Source organism: Branchiostoma belcheri, unplaced genomic scaffold (assembly GCF_001625305.1).
Source record: "Branchiostoma belcheri isolate BF01 breed outbred unplaced genomic scaffold, Haploidv18h27 scaffold12, whole genome shotgun sequence".
NCBI lineage: Eukaryota > Metazoa > Chordata > Leptocardii > Amphioxiformes > Branchiostomatidae > Branchiostoma > Branchiostoma belcheri.
The window spans coordinates 1,456,495-1,480,734 of NW_017802602.1; the positions used below are offsets into that span (position 1 = coordinate 1,456,495).

The following is a 24,240-nucleotide window of genomic DNA, read 5'->3' on the forward strand; positions in this document are numbered from 1 at the left end:
CGAATAGGTTAAGTGTATATGGGACCTGGATACGGGTAGTTGCACGGCACAGTAAAATGGGTATATAGCTCAGTAAAAACTATTCTGGCACACTACTTTTATTTACCTCAATATACAGGCTGGCAAAGTACATACAATCTTACTTTCTTTAGCAGTGAGGATTTGTATCTAAGCAACATATAAGACAAGGATTAATGGGTGAAGTCTCTTCTTAATTGGCTGACCTGGATAACCACCCTTCTGTGTAACACATCTGAGCTTTGCAGGTATGCTGTGGCAGCTGGTTTGATCCAGTAAATAACATCTAAGCCTTGTACATTTGTACGTCTAACTCCAGGCCCTGTGGTTATTGCTCTTAACTGATGGCACAGTGTGTTTCATTAAAAAAAAGTTTGAAATTGATTTTTCAACACCTTTAAATGAATGGCCTGGGGCAAGTTTTCTCCCTGTACTAATCCGTAATCCCATAAACTTTCAAGCAATAATGTCTAAAATTTTTAGCCAGGACAGGGCATACACTTACAACTTACAAGCAAGAACAATGAAAAATAGAAACTTTTCAAAGTCAAACAGTGTGTTAGATAAAAAAGCAGCTTTATTGACAATTCCTATTTATTTTGAGGCAGGAAATATTAATTGAAAATATTGCATCTAAGAGAAATACAATGTCATGTATTTGACTGCATGAAATAGTTTTTGACAGCATGTTCTGTAGGCAAATACATAAATCGGAGAAAGAATAACAGAGTAATCAATTTTTCAATTCTGCAGTGCTTAACATATAATTATCCATAGCCTCTCATAAAAATGCCAGAAGGTTTTCTCTTGAAAAGAACAACACTGGAGCTCCAAGTACAAAGTTTTTCTTGTACTTGAGAACATCAGCTCCAGCTGTATGGGGGGTAGTGCTGCTGTAACCTAAGTGCTCCTTTTGTAGTCTTATCTTTAAACCAATAGCTCTGATCCCACCCTAAAAATACCAGCGCTTTGTACGAAAAAGGTTAAGTACGGCGCAGCGACAGTTGACAACCACTTACACCAATGGGAACTCAGACAGGTGTTTTAGACTTAACGAAAAGGAAACTTTTGTAGCAAGGAAAATGCTTCGCTCTCAGTTGCTTTACAGAGCCTGTGTTAACAAGTAGGTTAGTTTGAACAGGAGCAGATGTTCCAGAGTTACAATACTAACATGCCGGCATTGTGTGCCGTCTCCACCAATGGTAGGGGTGGTGGTGCTATTTTTAGCAGCTGGACTTTGCCTGATCACGCGAACACCCACGTGCAGCGCTTAGTGTACTCAAGGCCATTTACACCAAGTCTAGAAGGTCGAGGATCAGTTACAGCTATATTGTACTGTACTTAATCAATGAGCACTTCTCTACTTTCTTTACTTCCTAAGCTTTAGAAATGGACTGGGGGCTCAAAGTACAAATTTTTCAGTTTCTGTAGTGTCTGCCATTTTGAACTTAGTATAATAAAGAATAAGTTTGTACTGTTGCAGTAGCGGTTTGATTGGCTGGAATTAATCCCTTTTTAGAAGTTGTTCTACCTTAAAATCTGTAACATGAATTTGTCTATCAGCTACTAGTAAAAAAATTACCAACATTGACTTTTCCTTAAAGTTTCTCCTCAAAGCTGACTGTACGTTTCACTTAAATTTTTGAATTAAGAGATCTAGATAATACAAGTCATCTGAAAGGGCACTTAACTTGGGAAGAGAATTGTAACAACAATCATCTCCATTTCTATCAGTCTTATCAGGATCACTATGACCAAAAGCAAACAGATCACTTACAACACAAGTACCAACCACTACGTAAGTATCTGATACCAGCCCAGAGAAGAACAAGAAACAGTCGTGCCTTCAAATATCAGAGTTATCAACCAAGAATTGAGGTGTTCAAAAACTCATGTTTCCCCAGAACTATCTTAGAGTGGAACTTGTTGCCACCAAGCACAGTTGGGGCATCATCACTAGAAAGCTTTAAACAACTCCTGCAATCAAATGTGCAAAGATTGAGTGTAACAAGTCCTTCAGTGTGATATAATAGCTATTTGCCGCCTTGCCGCGTGTCTGCGAAGTTGGTGTGTAACGCCGAAGGGCGGTTATACCGGCTATACTGATACAGATACAAGTACCAATTTTGGGTGTCCCAATATACAGGGCAACTGCCATGGATCTGTTCTGTTCAGTAAACCTAGGAGTCCTTGCCTGTCCAGTGGAGGATATACAAGCCCTCTTAATCCTGGAGTGTTTGTTTTGAAATCTCTCATGCGTTACAATCAAAGTCACTCGACTAACGAATCAACTTTCTGAAGAGCAATCAAATCATACAACAATCACAACGAGGGAATATATGATGATACGTTACTGTAGCACGATAGCAACTGCATTATCAATTATTCAACAACTAAAGGCCTCCCCATTATTATATATAATACATGCAAAGGAAAAAGGTTTGAATTATTGATAAGTCCGTTGTCTGATATTTCCGAGAGATTTCTATCTAAGTCTTATATTATTGCAATATACACTAATAGAGGATTTTAAGACGTTTTGTCAACATAAGGTTTGAAACATGAATAGTTCCGGAAGTTTCAATCATATTACCTGATTGAACTGCGAACAAAATAATGATTATATGCCATAGCTCAATCTGGCAATTTTATTTCAGACAAAATGATTTGAAGGAAATCTCCCACTTTTCGTTTTTTGGGCCACATCAATTTATTTCCTTGTTTTTCTGACATTTTCAAGTGCAAATTATTGAAGAATCTGATCATGAAAATGCATATACCAGATCCCTCATAAGTTTTAATGTTATTTGCCAAAATAAAAAATTGCACCTTCTGAAAAATCCAGGAACCAACAACTGAGTCATAGAAGAAGTGCCATTTGCATGTAAGTTAAAACTGAAGGCAATATAACCAGTAAATGCTACACCAAAAAGCAGAGTTAGTCGAGTAACTGACGAAAGGTAGAGGATGCTACCTGAAACATCTGACTGTTTCCAAAATCATATCCAGTTGCTTCAGTGACTGCTTTTTGGTGTATCATTTTACCTGGATGTCTAATTATAATCTTCACCGACGTAATCAATAAATGGTTTGATAATATTTGTAAAGACATTTTGACCTACTTTTCGTCCACATCGATGGCCTGTTCCACTCTCTCAGTTCCCACAGGGAGAGGCAGGAGTGTTTTTCCCTTGACCTGGCCGGCGACGACGTAGACGCTGTTCTTCAGGTTGTGCACGTGGCGCAGAACGTCCTGCGACACCACGGTCGGCCACGCATCGTGGTTACGGAAGTTAGACAGCAGGGGGACAACAATCTGTGATTGAACAAGAAAGTTTATTGCAAATGCATGCCCAAGGGCTAATTGCAGTTACAAACACAATAAGAAAGAAAATACAGTCACTGTGGTATGTGAGACTATGTCTACGTCCGTAACATTAAACTATATTCTAAAGTTTTACTGGGTTTGACTTCTTCTTTTTAGGCAATGGAAGATGAATATGTGGGTTCTTTGATTTTACTAGCAAAATTGTTTTTTCGTGGTAGGGAATGGTCGGGAAGTAAGGGAGCATGTAAATAGGTGCAGGCATACAATGTATAATTTTCAGCGTGACCTGCAAGAGTGCAGATATGCAGAAAAAAGGATTTAGATACTTTTAAAAGAACTATGTTTATTTACAGTAGCGTTGTTATGTTTGTGTTTTACAGGCCACTCCTCCACGAGACAAATATTGATAATGTACATACGTACACAACCTTATCAACATTGTTGACAACACATTTGAATAATTGTTACACTACAGTGCATATAGTACTGCACTTTATTTGATTTTTGTCAAGATAGAAGTGAAAAAGCTAGTGAAAAAGCAAATGAAATAAAGTTTATGTGATAAACATTATGCTGTGCCAGAGTATCTAATAATAAAATGCAACAACCATGTTTGGTTACATTATGTATAGTATGAAGTAAAAGCTGATCTAGTAAGTTATCACCAAAGAAGTTTCAATGATTTTGTCCATTAGAATTTTACAGAAAAGAAGACTTAAAGAACTGCTCTGTTTCTAACTTGTTTCTGAACAATGCTTTAGCAAACTGCCCTGTGGCAGATCTGTTTAACAGGTGGTTTCAGAACAGGTGGTTATGTGTATAAGTGAGTAAAGCCAGCTGTTAGGATATGGGACATCTACACATGGTAGGTACTAAATATCCACACTGCATCTAAAGTTATATACATTGTATTGTCCACATTAAGTGTACAGGTCCCAATTATTTTGCAATGCATGCATGCTTTCCTAGTTTCCAGTTTAGTCTAGTTTCCAGTTTAGTCTAGATCTAGTCCATTCGGTTTCTACTTTATGTCAGATTTACCAACTTTTCAGGTGACTTTATTTCAGGCGTGTTGACAATGGGTCATGGTAGGTATGATTGATATTTACTCCTTAGATTCTCCATAACACCCATAACTACCCCTGGTCGTGTTACCTGGACCTGGCAGTATTTACCGGCAGTGTTTTGATGCAATCAGATTTCTTGTCAATCACTGAGCTCTAAGTTTATATTTTGAAAGATTACACTTTGGCAAGTCAAGTATTACAAAAATCCCCTAGCAGATATGTACCAATGCAGTTGAAATTTCATGAGAAATTTTCCTTTTTTATACCAATTATTACATATTTTAACTTTGATTTCCACAGTGTGACAACCACCTGTTTGGTGATCTTTTGAGGCTCGTACAACCGTGAGTAAACACGTCTGTAGACCAAATGAGCCAAAGGCAAACAAGCCCTACTTTCTACACAATACAGCATTACTGCCGCTGCGTCACAGTTCTACTGGCTCTAACACATTCACTCTGCGTTCCTGTTCCACTTTGCCTTGTCTGAAAGGCAGGCTTGTGCTGGGCCTCAACTTAGGCGCAAATACAACAAGCTCACGTCGGCGTGTAATGCCTTAAGAAAGCACGAAGGCTTAAGACTCTAATAAGGGCGTGAAGTTTTCTCCTTAGAGCAAGCACAAATTTTCTCAAGGGCTTTCTTTTGACCGTAACGCGGTCGCACGGTGCGCTGGCTATTTTAGTGCCCTGAGTGTAAGACAAAACGGCGGACTGAATACAGTCGTAAACTCTGGGTCCCTTCTGCGATCAATCACACGAGCAGAGAAAAGAACCGGCGCCCTGACAGCGCGACAATGGCTCTTTACCTTCGCGGCGTGAATGGGAACAAAGTTCAGGTTAGACCCGGGAGGTAATCTGACCGACTCTCGTGCGCGGCACACAATAGTGCAATGTCATACAAGCTGGGGCGAGATGGAGAGATATGCTGCCCTAGATATCACACACGAACCTACAGAAGGGACGTTGCATCATCGGACCCACGGAGACTGAAACTTGCACACAGAGTAATTTTTAGTGTCTGGATCAGAACTAGCCAGTTAGGATCTAAGTTTTGGATAAAAAATGTAACATCTATGGAATTTTCAAAACAAGAGGTACTACACAACCTCATTGTTTCATGATGGTCAACTTAAACATTGTCTTAAGCTGGCAGTGTGTCTTTAAATTAGGACATCTCAAATATTTGGCCATACTAAAGCATTATCTAACCTAAACAGTAAATATTTGGAGGATTACAATATCTATTACAGCCCTTACGACCAGTAAGACCTGGGCAAACTTGTAAAGCCACAGAAAACAAACTACTGTTTTATTTCTCCTTTCCAAAAAGTACAGTATAACGTAATAAACTGCACTAACTGTGAATGATACCAGTACACCTGTAATAGTAAAGCCTTGGCCTGGTTGTTTGTAATAGCTGCTACTGGGTGATAATTTGTTTGTTTGCCCCACATAAAAGTTTATCCAAAACACGTTGGGTGAGTCGTCAAAACAGACAGGCTTGAGTCCATTCACTCTGCCTTTTCTGCCTATTGTTATTCGTGATCAGTTTTTGGTATTGACAAACTGGAAGACCTGTACCAATTACTTCATTAACCTTATGTCTACTTGGTTCTGTTGAACAGAATGTATAGCATAGATGCAATTTTAGCAGCAAAAAGGTTCATTTACTTTATCCACACAGCTATTATTTTTAGACAACTACCTTTTTTAGTTATAGTTATACTCAATGTTATTTCAATGTTCTTGTATGTTTGTAATTTGCAATTAGCTTCCAGGCATGAACTTGCAATAAACTTCTCATTGTATAAACTGATACTGATTTGACATTTTTATTCTTTCCAATTTCCAATTTTCAAATTCTTTTCCTTCTCTTGGATTGCTTTCATTTTTCTAACTCTCTTAGTCTTTGATAAAAGCTGGGGACTGAGAAAACAGAAAAGCCATTAGTTGAGTCTACCTGCAGCTTGGTTCACCTGTACTGTACAGCTACGAGTCAGTGAGCTACAGGTATTTCGCAAACATCACTTTCCCCGCCGGTATTAGCACGAACAGTCATGCTTCGCTCGCGCACAAGTTTGCTCAGTCCACGGCAACGCGGACGGGCCGTGACGGGACAATGCGCAGGTAAAGCCAACCGCCATCTTTGGCGGCCCCGGGAAACAAAACCTGTTGTCACAACGCCCGCTAATTTTCCTAAACTTTACACAACAACCTGTGGGATACAAACACTACACACAATGTCTGTAGTCTAACTGCCACTAAGTGATGTGGGTGGGGAAAGTATAATAGGCCTAGGAAAAAAATGTGTTTCCTGTTTCCCATCGGACCCTAGAAAAACCTGTCAACCCTAGACTTTTTTTGGGGGGTGGACCCTGCAAGGGACATAAATAATTTTTCGAGCTGATCAACCTTTTCTAGCTCATTGATCTGACACCTGAGTGATAAAATGTTGTACAACTGGATTTCTGACATTGACATTAAAAATGAATTAAAGTGTCCTCATGCAATTTTTACTTTGTTAAACTGTATTGCACAAGTTGGACCCCTATATACATATCACTGTACATAGTCTAAACAAAAAAAGATAATCCCTACCTACCGACCCTAATTTTCTAATATTTTCAGGACTGATACAGGAAACACAACATTTTTTTCTAGGCCTAAGTGATGTGGGTGGGAAAGGTAAAGGGTTCACAGAGAGTGGAGCTCTATCACTTATAGCAAGGAAAATTTTCTCACGTCGTCCACTAGTGCTGAGAGCTGGTCCAGTGGTGCGTAAGACAAGTCTCCATAACTTAGAAATGTCTTGATTGCGTCCTTAGTGACTGTTCCTTTTTCTTTCTTCACAAAGTAAACTGCCTTGTTCTTCAAGGAGGTGGGAAACTCGTCCGCAGCGGCCAAAGCGCCGGCAGAGTTAGCAGAGATCACCAAGTTTATGTTCTCAGCCTTGTCTAAGAATTCTTGCAGCAGTATTCTGTTCTCTTCTGCACTGATGAATTTGGACCACTTATCAAGTTTCAGCTTCAGGGTCTTCAGTGTGTAGTCTTGGAGAAAATCAAACCTGGAAATTAAAATATCAACACAAATATTACTCTGAACAATGTGATATTATGTCTTCCTGAACATATTCGTTATTTTATTGTGGTTTATTAATTTCAGTTCTAATATCAATGAAATGTGTTTTAGCATTTTAGTACTCTTAATCTGACAGAGAGTCTTGACAATTGACTGAAAACAATAATGTCAAGCTTCTGATATATAATAGACGTGGTTTATTGGTGCATGCTAATTCTACCATTCTGGTCGTGTTCATTTCAAAAACATGGCGGCCTCTTTCTGAAGGTCACTTGTTAATTAATTAAATTTTTAAGTTCCCAACTCTTCAACTGAGACATCTTTATAAAGAAAAATCCAACAAGAAACAAACTGAGACAATAAAACACGTTTAGGACATGGAGTTTTTCAAATACTGCCATAAATTAAAGTAAAGCGGGTAGGTTGACAAGTTTTAATTAAAAGCAGATGTCACTAGTATTATCTCTTTTCCGACTGACAGCAAAACATTCCATCGTCATACCCCGCCTTTTTTTATACAAATAAACTTGTCAAAACTTCCGTTCTGTGTAAAATAACGTACCACTACTAATAGCACACGTATAAAACATTGTTGGCATACTGACATAATTTTCTGACCGGTAAAACTGCTAAACTCCGGCGGTAAGAAACCTTACCTTGGATCGTTCACTTCCATCTTGGTTCGAACTCAGATCTATCTCGGTAACGTCCAAAAAAGTCTTTTCAAGATGGAAACGTTGTCGTCTTGTTACTGTGGGCGAACATTAAATATCCAAAATCATCGGTGGTGGTGTAGAATGAATCCCCAAGGCTTGCCCAGCCCGGAAAGTTGATGGTTTGGACCCAGTCCAGGCAAATCTGATCTGCCCACTACACGACTCCCCCTGACACGGGAAACCCAAGATGGCGAGACCGGCTTCTGGACTCTGGCACTAGCGAACGGGGAGAGGAAAGATTAGATGTTTTTATTTTAGTAAAATACGACAGAAACTATTCAACTGTTCAAGAATTACAATGTAGAATACTTAGTATATTACTGCATATTTTATATTTTTAATCAAAAGCGGCAGATCTGGGTTTGTTTTACATTTGATTCGGGAATACCTGGACCCCCGGAAGTATGGACTCGTCCGTTGCCATGGCGTCGTATACAAAAGAATTCTCAAACACAATACCGCAGACAACGTTCAAACAAAGGCGTATTATTGCATTATTTGCGTCATTTATTCCAAGATAAATCGTGGAATGGCATTGTAGGGCATCGAATAATGACATTTGCGCACTTTTGACCCGATTAGTAAGATTTTAATGGCTATTTCGCGGGGCGATAGCGTTTCAGACGACGGGATTTGGTTTCCTCAGTTTGGCTCAGATTCAGGGACGAGACAAAACCTTTCCTGCTGCGCTGGTTTGCTGTGACACGAAGTGGTTGATTGGATAACAAAGGGAGGTTGTAAGCTGAGCTCAGGAGGTCAGTAGGCAGAGAGAGAAAAGAGAGGGCTCGTGCAATGGCATTTGTCACAGTTTTAATAGGAAGATAAAACAAGCTAGGTCTCAGAAATTCGGGCATCAGCTAATTAATGTCAAGCATCATTGACTATATAACGTAACAACAAGTAGTAAGAAATACCAGAAAATTCTCAGAGCAGAACCTAGCCACTTGTCCGAGTATGGCTAGGGCATTTGTATAAATGATGTTGTTGAAATAAGATAGAATTTCCAACCTTACTTTTGCAACATTTATTCGTAATCATCATATTGTTGAAATGACCAGCTGATATGAAGAGTTACGTTAGCTGTAGCAGCTCGCAATGCCATACAATTATAGTTGTGACTTCAAACTTTTCTTTCTTGAAACATCTGTGAACAGCCGTAACAATTGACTGCCCCAATCGTAAGGTAACGGATACGACTTCTTTGAAAAAGAAGACGGTCTCTTTTTGACCCCCCTTAAAACTGCTCCACAGGTCGTTGGCGTTTCACACAGACAAGTTACGAAATACCTCATTGGCTGAAATAGAAATTGACCAGTCTGCAAGGAACTAGGCGTCTGAAAGAAATAAGTTGACCGTATATCGTATCTCTGCTGAGTCATCTTACTAATAGTTATAGCTTAAACGTTTGAACTGCAAGAACTTTGCAAATAATAGAAAATATGTCACTGCAGTTCTGATTTTATTTCAATTTTACGACTCAATTATAATGTGATGCCTTTTATTTTATTTTATATTAACGTTATATTGGTGTATGACCGTTTCCAATATCATACCCAGTTGCTTGCGAGTAACTGCTTTTTGGCGTATTGTATTATTATTATTGGTGTCGTTTTGTTCAAGTTTAATTTATCATCTAGACCCCCGGTATCCCCTCGGACAGGAGCATCTCTCAATATTCCGATGATGTGCGATTTCTTTTTTCTTTTTTTTTTTTGGACGAATTCGTAGGTAAAATCATATTCTTTTAAATGGTGTCCTCCACAACTCAAAGTTGAGCGGCCTTTTATAACCTCTTCGCTTAGCTTTGACAGGTTCATTGCTCTTTGGCCCACTGCCGTGACCCGTGGTGTCCCACGTGAGGGGTGCCATCTTCCCTCCCGACCCCCCGCAAAGTCGTCTCACCTGACAGCCCGTTGCTAGGCAACGGGGTGTTGTGTAAACAAAAAGATGACGACATGTCTGTGATGTCTAGCTTTTAGGTCAGTGCAACACCTGTGGCATGATAATGGATTGGTAGCAGTTTTGACATAATTATTGCATATACATGTACCATTTTTTAAGTCTTCTATTTTGACAGTAACGTTAGACGACAGAGTCAATCATTCTTTTTTTTTATGTTCAGAAAGTTACTCAGCAAATAACACTACTTACTCCAAACCTGGTATGTCACAAAACACTATGGACCATGATTCACACTCAAGATATCATGAAATTACATCAAAAATCTTTTTTTTTTTCGCTACGACACTTGTATCTTTGAAACTCTCGTTTATTCAAGTATGAATCTAGAGATAACGTTACATATGATATATCTAGGATATGATATCGTAAAAGAATAATGTTGTACACACGTTTCAAAGAATATAGTTTGGACTATAAGTTAACAAATATTATATTATGTATGTATGGCGGAAGCTTATATTGTACAATAAAATCAATAATAGACCGACTTGACTACTTAGTGTTTCCATACCTCGCCCGTAACATTTCTTATCATGGCACACATTCAAGAATATCAGTATTTCTTCATGGTTATCCATGATACAGAAAAATGCGAATACAATATGGTTTATATTGTTTTCATCCGGTACACACAAAAAATGTGATGACTTACCTAGTTTTCGACCAAATTCTCAGTCTGTCCCAATATCAAACTAGAACTAGTAATTAATTAACTCTTGTACGTGACCTTATACGGAAACGTGACGTCAGTAATGGGTCAAAGGTCCCGTTGTAATCATAATTGTGATATGATGTAGTTATACTTTGCCATATAGTATAATATCGATCGTGATAGATTTGTATAAATAAAATACTAGTAATAAGAGATAATATACTACTTAAACAAGATTATAGTATATACAGTTGTATATCTCACTAGCCATTTGCGAAAGGATCGACGGAAGATACCAGGTGGCTAGCACGAAAACGTTACGGTATCACCTCACACAACATTTGCTTGGGACCTATGAAGGAATATTCAGCGTCATAATTAGAGTGATCATTCATTCCTCAAGCTAAACTAATTCATTCCGAAAGCTAAGCTGTTGGAATATAGTGGGTTAAAGTACATTTGAGAAGAAACATCACGAATTCAAAACAGACTCAACCACATTCAAGTTTCGCTCTCTCAGTTTCTCTTGATAATGCAGAGCTCGTGTGGAGGCGGCGACAGCGTCAGAGCAAAGACACCCATAGTGTTCGGTACAGGGGCGCCCTCTGGCAGCCTGAAGGTGAAGTGCCGCATGAGGATGGCGAAGAACAGGAAAATCTCCATTCGGGCCATCTGCTCCCCAAAGCACAGCCGTCGACCTAGGGTTGAAAAAAAAAACTTGAAATGTTTACTTAAAAAATACACACACACTATAGAAAGTGGGATCATTCGTCTTCCACTGTCTCGGAAAAAGAAGTCGAACCCAATAAGTTAGAATTTAGTGTTTAGTAGTTAGAGTAGTTACATACTATATTGTTATCCATTGTCCATCCTTTATTTTCATGTTACACGTACTTGCAATTAATTTGCCTACGGACAGGAACTTTCAATAAACTTTCTTTTAATGCTGCCCACGCTTAAATGCATATTCAGTAAATCTATAGAATCGTATCCATTGCAGAAAATCTAAACATCACATTTTGTCATTTCTATCTTCAAAAATTACAGTCACTCTTCCAATGCAAGGCGCGTGGTTATATTCGGCCTTTGCTGTCTTACCGAGTCCGAACGCCTTGAAGGCCTCCGGAAGTTTCGTCGTCCCCTCCGGATTCAGGAACCGTTCCGGATTGAACTGTTCCGGATTCTGCCAGTGCTTCGGGTCCATGTGGACGGACCACAGGTTCACCAAGATCTGGACATGCGTGGGAGAACCGTGAGCCGAGTGTTAAAGACTTTTAAGTGTTAAAAACACTTTTAAGGAAAGACAAGACACACCCACACATGAAACAGAAGCAACTGATGTATGACTACAGAGCTCTAGACCATCCCCAGAAGCCTGAGATGCCAGTTCATTGAAAGGAAAGAGCGGCCTAAACTGGAATCTGCAAAAGATGGTCCTACATGGCCGAAGGAATCTACTCTAATTTACTTTAATAAGCAGGAATTAAAGACGGAATTTAAAGGAGAGTCTCGTGCAGCGCAACACGCGTACGCACAGGCCAGGGATCTTTGCCCCACCCACGAAGTTACGTGAGTGGGTCAGGATATTTGACGAAGACCGAAGAGGACGGTCAAAAATTCGCAGGGCAACGAAGTTTTTCCATATTTTCAAGCAAAACTTTTTAAAAACTTGAAATCCCTCGATCGATTGACATTCTTGCTCCTCTTTTACCTGTGTGTTCTCAGGTATGAAGTAGCCCCGTAGTCTGGAGTCCTTGGTGGCGCACCTGTACATAAAGGGGGCCGCCGGGCGGAACCGCAACACCTGGGGCGGAAGGAAGAAATGAAGCGATGAGTGGATGGATGGATGGATGGATGGATGGATGGATGGATGGATGAATGAATAATGACATAGAATAGAAGATGGACATCATTTTGTTATATAGTGTAGCTGGTACAACTATGAGATAGCCAAACTTGCGAGAACGAAAAATATGATATAAGAGACAACAAAACCCACAAAAAAATAAGTTTTAAATATAATCATAAGCATCATTTGTGCATATTCCTGATAAGAATGTGTATTTTTCGTTCATTCAAACAGCCCTGCCGGGCCCCGGCTTAGAATTGTGAAACCAGTATTAAGCGTGCTTTAAAGCATGTGTGAAGGATTCCTTACGTCAGTTGTGTAAAAAAAACGGAACCTTTGCAGATATTTTAAGGCATGCTGAAATATCTGACTTTCTAAAGTGTTTCGAGCTAACTACCTCGCTGATGGTGGCGTCCAGGTATGGCAGCTGGGCGCGCTTGTCCAGGGAGACCTCCCCGTGCGGACCGAGCACCGCGTCCAGCTCGCGGTGGATGCGGGCCTGCACGTGCGGGAATACCGCCATCAGGAACACCGCCCACCGCAGGCAGGTAGAACTCGTCTCCGCGCCCGTGAAGAACAGGTCAAATATCACCTAATGGGAGGAAAGATATTTTCAGCATCTGTCACCTATTCACCAATGGACCTATCACATTATTACGTCACAGTTTGTTTACCTGTTCTAAAGAACATTCTAGAACGGCCAGTTAAAGAATAAAGATCATTTGAAAGTTTTCAAAGTCAGGTATGTTTGATTTTTGCTGCGTCTAGTTTTGTTGACAAAGCATTACATGCCGTAATGGGTGATTTAATCGTGACATTAGACGAAAGTAGTACTGTATGTAGGCCTTATGCTAAGGCTAACGCTACACAAACACGCACTGCGCTACGCACCCCTGTACAATATAAACGTCGATTGACCGGCAGTCATTGCGGTAAACAAACTGTGACGTAATGATGTGATATGTCCATTCGGCGTCCCCAACGCTGGTAAGGAGTAGGTCGGAGCGAAGTTGGCTGGGTCGGCTGGTGTTCGGCTGCGACAGCCGAATGTTTTAAAATGTTTAAAACATTCAGGGCTTGGTCTGTAGATTTGGACATGGTTGGCTAGTGTTTGCTGTAAGTCAGCAGCATATCTTAAGAGCAAACTTTAAAACTATACACAAGGCTATTCTTTTCTGAATTCCCCGTGCCTTGAATTTGTTCGTGAAGGCTGTGAAAAAAGACCAGCCCCGACAGTAAGAAACAAAAACTATTGATCAATGAATTTATTAATTAACCAATATGATAAATTGATTGATCGCTAAACTGATCAAATAATTTTGTCCTACCTGTTCCATCTCTCTTTCGGTGAAGCTGCCCAAGTCCCGGCCACTGCGCCTGCGCGACTCCATCTCCAACAGGAAGGCGTCGATGATGTCCCGGATGTTGTCCTTGTCGAACTTGACCTTGTGACCTTCAGTTTCCGTCCGCACAAATTCCTTCACCTGCAGCGATTTATTTGTAACTTGCTCTTTTGATGTTTTGCAAACTTTGGCGATAGCGTATAATATTAGGTTTAATTTTATTGTACTGTATTAACGTTAACGTTAACAAACACACACACACACACACACACACACACACACACACACACACACACACAGACACTCACACTAGGGCTGCGGACCGGTACACTGTACCGGTCCAATACCGTAAAAATCGTTTCGGTACAGGTCCAAAATACCGCATCATGAAGTAACGAGTATATACCGAAATAGCTAGTTTACACCATGTATATGACTAAAGATAGGTAAATCCTACCACAAAGACGAAAAATTAGCACTGGAAAAGACGTAAACACCGTCGATTGATTTGAGATCCTCAGTCTCACGAGACATCGCGAGAGTGTGGCTGATCCAGGGTTGTGATAAAGATACTGACAAGTTGTCAACACTTTATTATTGTTTCTGTGTCATGATTGAAAAAGTGAAGAACACGTGTTAATTTGTCAAATTGTTCAGGTACAGGTACAGGTCCGGACCTGTACCTAAACCTCTGTACCGGTACCTGTACCTGTACCTGATGTTGCGTTTAGGTACGCAGCCCTAACTCACACACACACACACAGACACATTCACACATACACATGTGCACACACACACACATGCACACACACACACACACACAAACGATTTCATGCAGGTAACTAACCTCTCTGATGCCAGTTTTGACCCTAACCGCCGGTCCGTTCAGTTTAGGAATCCGAGCGAGCGCCGGGCAGATGTTGTAGAGCTGGCAACTCGCCGCGTTTTTGGCGAACATGTCCAGCGACTGGACAAACCCGCAGAACTTTGGGTCGCTTGTCTCGAACCTAGGGATCATACACATGTAGCGTTTACAGAGACCGAATTTCAAATGGCGAAGTATGGAGAAGTTAGTGAAGCACATGCACAATGTTTACCTTCACAATGTTTACCTTTAGCTTAGCCTAAGAAACTACTGCTCGGTTAAATCTTACTCAAACACAATCATTAATATATGGTAACCAACCCCTCCAATACTGTTCTGCCACTTGCTACATAATGCAACCCAATACCGCAGGGTGCTACAGCACCAGTTACCATGTACCAAAGTGACAGACGTCTGGTCTAGGTCATTGACCTTATTTGTTTGGAGAACAAGACGAGGAAGAAGAAGAAACAGAGCAAAAACGTGTGTTTTTCTTCTGCGAAGGTAAACTAAGTATCAGAGAATGACCGACAATACACTATACCGGGCCAAATGCTTAAATGATTAGTTAAGTGTAAATGAGATGATGAGAAAGATCTCAAAGGTGTAACCATGGAGGTAGAAAAATACCTCCATGGCGTAAGTTACTGTAACCGACACTGTTAACTGTTACCTGTTCCTAATTGTTTTATTTTCTTGTTTTGAGAGCATCAGCTAGCCCTTTATAATATAGACTCCGGCTAGTTGGTCAGTCCTGGCTGTATATATCTGTTTATACAGTCTAATAAATCAAAATCAAATCAAATCTCACACCTCCTTCCGAAGCACAGCGAACACATGACGTTCAGCAGGGAGAGCCCGATGTTCTCGTGGACTCTCGCGGGTTGACCGGCCGTCCGCGCGAGAGTTGCGGCGAGAGTTTGGGCCTCCCGGACCATCATGCTCTCCGTGCTGGGTCTGGACAGGATGTCCCGGAAAGCCACCATCGCGAACTTCCGCTGCTCCAACAGGCTCTTCCCGAACTTTCTGAACACCAGACCTGCAGGGGGAAAAGTTCAAAAATCTTTCCGAAACGCAAGAATACAAATGACAGTTTTCAAAACCTGTTCAAAGTTAAAACTTTAGACCCAACACAAAGAAGTTCTCTCACCTAGAGCTTTCGACCAGTGACTCTGGTCTTCCTCAGTAGACTGACCCAGTGAGGTTTGTCACGTGGCTTCTTTGACATGTGACGTCAACACTGGGTCAAAGGTATCTGGTATACTATAAACTTTAAAGTGTAGGTACCAACACAGATGAACTTATATGATAGTTTTCAAAACCAGTCCAGTTGCTTGAGTACTAAACAGTTTGCTTGTGTATCTCATTACCGGGATGTCTAATTTTCACCGACCTTTCCGAACCGCATTCTTAAAACTTCAAAAATATCAAATTTGTTTCTTTCTTCTTCTTCTTTTTGTTAAATTCACGACCACTTGTTTCATAAGAGCGAAGGCCGTCTGTCATCTTCATCAGTTATGTCAGTTCTGAATCTATACCGAAGCTGGGTGTCGCTGTTAACAATTGCCCTTGTGAAGATGACCGGTGGTTAAAACCCAACATGTGGCAGACAGACAAGTAGATGCCGGTGAGGTTATGTAAGTCAAGTTCAAGGTAAAGAACAACGTCATGTTCAAGGCCGAAACAGCTGCTTGGCCGCTCGATCTTGTCTATTTGGACAATATCTCTTTCCAGCCGCTTCCGAAGCATGACAGTGGTAACCGTTACATTACATCAGAGTATGTCTGTGTGTTAAAAGGTCACATGTGGCAGACAGACTGGGGCGAAGATGTTACATTTTACGTAACTGTAGTTCAAGGATAGGAGCAATGCCAAGGCCACGGCCACGAGGGCTGGCTTGCCTCTATCGGGCTTCAGAGGCGGCTGGAATTAAAGTGTACCGAGTACTTTAGCGTACCAACTCCACTGGCATGTTATCTATTTTGCCAATTTCAAGTCTTACCAGTCGCCTCTAAAGGCCTCGGAGCGGCAAACTGTACTCCTTTAGCAGACCAAGTCCCAAGTTCCCTGGCTGTCAGTGTCTATTTGGCCAACTTCAACTCTTACCAGCGACCACTGAAACCTGGTAGAGGCTAGCTCGGTCTTACTAGCGTCCACGAAACGTCTTTAGTTGATGACAAAGTGCTAGAAATCGGCCGGCCTTACAGTGAATATTTTGCCAGAGGAGTTTGGACTACACTGGCTTGCTAACCCCTCGTTCCAATTTCTGCCCACTTTTTAAGCTTTTTGAAGATGATCTGTTTCAGAACCTTCCAGACTAGTATCAAGTGTTGCAATAAGAAACATTCTACCGGAAGGGGAAAGGCCACATGTGGCAGACTTCATGTCTGTCAGATTAACGTAACTCTAGTTCAAGGGCAGGACGGACAACGTCAAGGTTACAGGCATTAGAGCCGCCCGACTCTGCAAAATGTTAACCTTGAAAAGACGGCAGGACTTTTACCTGGCACCTTCTGAAGTCATCAGCGTTTTAGACTATAAACATCCAGTCGGTCTTTTAGATTTTATCTTAGCCTATCAAGGTTTATTATGTTTTGGGTGCCGTTTGTGAATTTGCGGGTTTTTCTGTGAACGGCTTAACCCAAGAAGTTATGGATGGAATCAATAAGATATTTGGTGTGTCGGGAGAACGAAGCAGAAGTCTGATCATGAGCATCTTTGCGGTCTTTTATACCGCTGAAGAAGTTCCAGTTTGGTATCGTTTACGTCTGCATGATGTGAGCGTATTCAAGCAGGTGTTGATCTGCGGCATATATATCATCTCCTAAGTGATGCGAAAAAAATCTTGGAAAATGCGCACCTCAAAGTGTCGAAAAATCTGCTTGAAGTACGCGGTAGACTCCAAGTCAGTATGCCGGGCAGACGTCACACCGTCCTGTCAGGAGACCAGATTTATGTGTTTACATGTTCTGCTAAGGTCAACCTAAACAAGGTCACCTTCAGCAAGGTCACCTGGTTCGTGCATGTCAACAAAGGTCTTTCTCTGTCCGGAAAAACTTCAAACATTGGAGCTGCCAAATGTGTCAGCAAGGCAACGACTTACTGAACGATTTACACTGAGCATCTTTGACTTTCCAGCCTTTTTTCTTCGTGCGTTATACCTTACGGATTCATAAACGTATTCTCCTCCTAACGTCGATGAAGGTTAGACATCCAGGTACATGTAATACGATACGCCAAAACGCAGTTACTCAAGCAACTGGATATGATTTTGGAAACGGTCAGACGTTTCAGCTAGTATCCACTAGCTTTCGTCAGTGACTGAGAGACCAGAGGAGAAATGCAGGTTTATAAGCATAAACCATTGATTGATATGCATTCCCCTCCTTCCTTCTACCAGTATTTGACCGGGCGTTGTCCTAACTTAACCTGTCCTTGCGCAAACTAACGTGACTGGAGACGACAGAAGTATTTAGGTCAGGGCGGTCTGTATTGTCTCCACACAATGTGCATCCTTGGCTGCTCTGCTTGTTAAGCACTCCTGAAATCGTAAAGGACTTGTAGAAACGGGGATAAAATTGTTAACGGTTAGAATATCAGGTAGCCTGCTAGGTGCCATCCGTTGTTTTAACAGGGATCCTTGCATTCGCTACAAAACGTTTTTTTCTCGGGGTAGCGAGTGCAAGAAGCCCCGTTAGAAAGCGGATGGCACTAGGGCTAAATATCAGGCATCAGCTACTTCAAATGTTTAAAATTGATCGAGGTAAACATTTTGACTCAAGGCATGACAATTGATGAAGTCACAAGGACGTCGACGCAGAGAAAGGGCATATTCGTTTAGATTCAGCATTCAGAAACAGATCAGTTCTGAACACAGCGCGCGGGTTTGAAGATCTCAATTAGATATTTACTGATTCTGAAATCATAGTGATTAAGAGGCTGAAGAAGGCCAAATAGATAACTTTTAATTAACTTAGCAAAGTCTCAATTTCAAAAGGACCGAGAAAAAGCTCTTCCATAACTGGTTTAATTTATATCTTTGATACCGTCTTGTAGCTCCAAAACTGGGCTGAGATCTGCTTGCGCACGGCGACTCTAAGTACCCTTGAGAGAAAAGTAACCTGCAGAACGGATCTAGTGGGTTCACAACAAGCTGTGTTGAATCAGCCCGTTTTTGTACCAGAATCTGGATCAAGGGCGGCGTGAAGTCAGCGCTCCTGCCCTTCACCTCAGCAGTGGCCTTCACCAGTGTACTGCTGTGGCCTACTGACTACTTAACTCAGGCATCCAAGGCCGGCAACACAAACATATTCTGAAGGAGGAAACCTGTCTGGTATCTTAAATTAATGGTTTTTATTGTCCAAACAGTACCCATGCAGTCGCAGCCTTTATACGGCTGAATTGAAGCAGGGTATCACATAATCAATACAAATCACAACAATTACAACAATCAAATAATACAAATGATACACATATTTGTTCCACAATTATTTTTTGTGGAACTGTCGCAAGGGTCTGTGCGGCTGCCATTCGGCGCCACAAGGTGACCTCAATACGGCTTTCCCCAACCAAAGTCAGGTACCCATTCACACCTGGGTGGAGTGAGGAAAGTCGTGTAAAGTGCCTTTCCCAAGGGCACAACGTCGGGGCGCATGTTCAGACATGTACCGGGTACGACTCGGAATCGAACCCGGGTCTCCCCGGTTCATAGTCGATTGCTCTAACCACTACACCACCCGACGCCACAATCTGCCATTTCTTACCAAATTTTCCTCATCATGTCATACTTGCTGCTAGCTGCCGCCGCGCCGCGTGCCTGCGAAGCTGGTGTGTTACGCGCGGGCGGAAAGAAACCTTCTCTCGGCGGCTGGTTGTAGGATGGCCGGCTGTTAAAATGACGCGTTAAAAACTCTTCAAAATGCTGTATCAAAATTCCCACCCGCCCCGGAGCCTGCACAGGAGGCTAGGACGATTATACCGGCTATACAGGTACTTGAAACGTTTGAAATACCCCCAAAACAAACTACACGAGGCGTCTCTTTATTTTGGGTACCACCTAGAAGCAGCCTACGATGCGAAACAAGACTATGGTTGGCGTACGTGAGCTACGTGACTACAGCTACACGACAGGTGGACGGGAAGACCGGATGTTGCTACAACGCCAGACAAGGTGTTAATCTCGTATTTCCGCGCCTTTGGGTCCTGGGATGTCCGGCCGGTTACATTGCTTTCTCTTCGTGCCGACGGACAAGTCTGGCTGGGAGCTCTAGACTAAGCACAGCCAAACCTGTACAAGTGACCATCTCTGCATAAGAACCATCTGGGCATTGATATATACAGTCAAACCTGTACTAGTGACCGGCTCTGTTGCCTTTGTGGGCATAAAGGTTGCATTAGCCTGGTATCCATCCGTCTTCGGCTGTGTCCTAGCCTCTACCAGGCTTCAGGGGACGATAGAGAGAGATAGCATGCCGCGAGAGTTGGTCCGCTAGACAGTACAGTTCGGGTGCGGCAAGCCGTACTCTATAGCGGACCAACTCCCCTGGCATATGTTATCTTTCTATTTGGTAAATTTCTACTCTTTGCGGCCGCCTCCTAAAGCCTGTTAGAGGCTAAAAATCTATACTAGCTCTGCATAAGGACCACCTACTACCTGGCAATTTCACTTGAGGGCGGTACAACCGCACCTACCAGGAGGTAATGAGGAGCGAATGCCCGCTACTAACTTCAGTCGTTAGGAGATTTTTTTTCTGTACATCTGCTTTCAACAAACGTATGAAAGGTAAAGGAAAGGCAACAAAAGCTGTATTATGTAAGATTCCCGCGTGGCATAGAGTTTGGTACAAAGCTGGTGCCATGGTGAGGCGGACAGTGGAGCTATAGAAAGTTGCGTAACAGAACATTGTTCCCAAAATATCCGTATAAAATTGATCCAAGAACAGACAACAGACATGCATGCTTTTAGTCGAGTCGTTGAACCCAGTTGTGGCAATGACCGCCAAGTATTATAGCGCAAACTTGTATTACGCAACACGAATGGGAAAACTTAACCCCCTTGCAATCGCGGAAGCCTATGCGTGAAATTCTAATTTTTTCACGGTTTTCGTTGGATGCTTGGCTAACATTGCATAAGAATTTTGCCTTTTCCGAAACAACATTTAAAACCGAAGCAGCAGGATGTCATCCTCAAATACGCGAATGCTACCTTAAAAGAGATGTTCTGCCGTTAAGGGTTTCGCATGTGGGGTCGTGTGGCGTAACGGTGCTGGCGTAGCGGCAGAGCGTTCGGCTCAGAACCAAGAGGTCCCGGGTTCGAACCCCACCTATCTCACCAATCTTGTGCACCTGGGAAAGGCACTTAACACGACTTTCCTGGATGAAGGCCTGGCGAACCCCATCTCGTATTAGCCATAAAAAGGCAGCGGAATCGTCTGCTAGTGGAAGGCGGCTGCCTCAAAATGAAAGAAGAAGAATCAAATGTGTCCCGCAAGTCTGGCAAAGTTTTAAAACGCCGGCCAGCCGACATCTCGCATTTCATTGCGAGATTTTTACCAGACTGTACATCTCATCTAGCCTCTACCAGGCTTCGGGAGGCGGCTGGAAAGAGTAAAAAATTGGCCAAATAGAGAGATAGCATGCCAGGGGAGTTGGTCCGCTAGATTCGTAGTACATAACAGTATGCCGCTCCTGAAACTGTACTCTCTAGCGGACCAACTCCCCAGGCATGTTATCTGTCTATTTACCTTTCCCGCCGTCCGAGAAGATGTCCATCATGAACATCCGGGGTCTTGATGAGAAGGCGTCTCCCGGGGCAACCAGGGCCTCCCGCATCGCCTCCAGACTGTTCAGCACCACCACGTCACTCGTCCCGAACCGCACACCTGAAAAAAGAAAAAAAGAACTAGAAAGGTAACATTTGCAAAGCAAATGCAAAATGTCTACCTTCGCATATGGTCTGCTATGTTAATTCTTACTCAAACACATTCATATATATGGACAGACAGGAGTCTAAATCCCTCCTGCTATAAAAATGAAACATGATGTAACCCAACACTAGTTACCATGGCAACAGTCACAACATTGGTTCAGGTCACTGCTTCGAGAAGAAGAAGAATAGGAGGAAGAAGAAACTGAACAAAAACAAACCATGAAACCATGGAAATTGACATTTTAGCAGTGGTAAGTTGGTCAGCCAGCTGCCGCCGCGCCGCGTGCCTGCGAAGCTGGTGTGTTACGCCGAAAGGCGGTTATACCGGCTATACAGATACAGGTACAGATACAGAAGTTAGCCTCTACCAGACTTCGGGAGGCGGCTGTAAAGAGTAGAAATGGCCGCCCCCCCGAAGCCTGGTAGAGGCTATTTGTAAGTGGCATCAAGGTAAAGCTAAATTTGCTTCGAGCTTTAAGATTTTTCAACTGGACGAATTCTTCCATAGTTTTCACGTCCTTCGTCAGTGTGACTGACCCTCTGGTGCAATCACGTGACCTTCAACGATAGATATTACATACGCCCACCTAAGATCACAATGTCACCACAAATTTGGTATCGCAAACTTGTTGCACAACCAATCAAGTCATAACTCGGTTACGTCCGTGTCTGTTTCACAGAAATGTAATCAGTCAGTCGGAACTAAAAGCGCTTCATGCACTTAACCAGGTTTGGGCTTAGTAAAATGATTATAGAACGGTATTTAGATGGTAAGGACACAACGGAATGAAATTTGGCGTTGTAGGAGAGGGAATTGCCAAAGAAGGCTGCCTTGAACTGTTCGATCATGTTGTAAATACATTGTATAATCAGGACATTGAACCAAGGAAACAAAAAAAGTTTCCATCCAGATTCTACTACTAGATCAATCGCACATAGTGCATAAAGAAGTATACATAAAATATGCAAGGCACGTGTATGCAATTGTGTGTTAAGGGATGTGCTTGCCTTTGTGGGAGGTCCAATCCTTAATTACTTACCAGAAATACAGAAAGGTGCATGTGGACTACAGGCAAACTAAGGAAGGTAACAAAGCGCCCGAAAATACACCACGACCGTGAAAATGCGTGTTCAGCCTCAATAGCAATTGAGCACAATAGTCAGAACAGCTCTGTTGTTCTCAGGTCTCAGCTCTCACAAAAAACAGGCCTCCAAGACAGGTTCATCGAACTCTGAAGAAGTTTCTAGTCCCTTTAGTTCGGCGTTTCAAAGGCTCGTGTCAACGTCCTATAGAACTGTGTTTCTGAGGTTCAAGGCCAAAGATAGGAGCGTGAGGAGTCTGTGAATATGTATCTCTCTGAAATCTTTAAAATCTAATGAAATCTTCATTGCGAATACAACGTTGTAGACATACAGATAGTGTCTGAATTGAGTAGGTATGACAAATGATGATAATTTCTGCTAGCCTCTACCAAACTTCGGGAGGCGGCTGCAAAGAGTAGAAGTCGGTCAAATAGAGGTTTAAATGCTGAGGGTATGGCAAAATGTACTCTCTAGCGGACCAACTCTCCCGGCATGTTATCTTACTATTTGACCGATTTCTACACTTTCCAGCCGCCTCCCGAAGCCTGGTAGAGACTAAATTTCTGCCACAGACACAATTCAACAACTTTATTCAGAAAAGCTAGTGTCTTAGCCTGGAGTCCAGCCTTCTTAAGGTCCCTCCCAAAGATCCACTACCCCGGGGAGCGGACCAAAGCTGAGAAGGCTGGACTCCAGGCTAACGCTTTAGGCTATGAAGGGAAGGCTATTGGATTAGGGACAGGCCTTCACCTTAGCCGCCGATTGTTCGCTCGGTCGATGACCCCAGATACTCCATCCTCTTAAGTATGCAACACTGACTCCGCACTGCTAAACACAGACAGCCCACAGAACAGTTAATCCCCAAGCAGGTCTCTAAGCGGATTTGCTTGGGGATTAGGCCTTGGGCGGTGTGTTGGACCCTCTCTAGCCAATGAATACTACTTGGCCAATTTGATACTGTCTTTTGTCGTCTTTCTTGTACCACACCTTTGCACGCAAGGGTGAGAGAGAGAGAGAGAGAGAGAGAGGGAGAGAGAGAGAGGGGGAAGGAGAGAGAGAGACACACACACACACTAACAAACAAACAAACAAACACACGCACGCACGCACACACAAACGCTACCGAAAATATAGCCATGTTGAGGAAGGTAATAAAAACTTTGAAGTAGGAAAGCCTAGTCTCCACCAGACTCCTTTGCAGGCTGAATAAATAGTAGAAAAATAGGCCGATTTCTACTATTTATTCAGCCTGCCAAAAAAAAAGGAGTCTGGTGGAGACTAAGAAACCCTTAGTACTGACCGATCACGTCGCCGCATCCGTCAGTCCATGCGGCCAGAGTCCGGTGCGGCTC

The 24,240-nt window shown here is 42.3% G+C and overlaps 1 protein-coding gene and 1 pseudogene across 1 annotated transcript in view; both read right to left on the bottom strand.

The window, feature by feature from the left end:
- Positions 1-8,630, bottom strand: part of LOC109462636 (dynein beta chain, ciliary-like) — a 73,562-nt gene extending 64,932 nt beyond the window's left edge. Inside the window, 4 exon segments of the mRNA XM_019759199.1 lie at positions 3,137-3,334; positions 7,155-7,476; positions 8,147-8,166; positions 8,595-8,630. Of these exon segments, the coding sequence (XP_019614758.1) occupies positions 3,137-3,334; positions 7,155-7,476; positions 8,147-8,166; positions 8,595-8,630 (576 nt within the window).
- A 2,706-nt stretch (positions 8,631-11,336) lies between these two features.
- LOC109462738 overlaps positions 11,337-24,240 on the bottom strand; it is a 13,062-nt pseudogene continuing 158 nt past the window's right edge.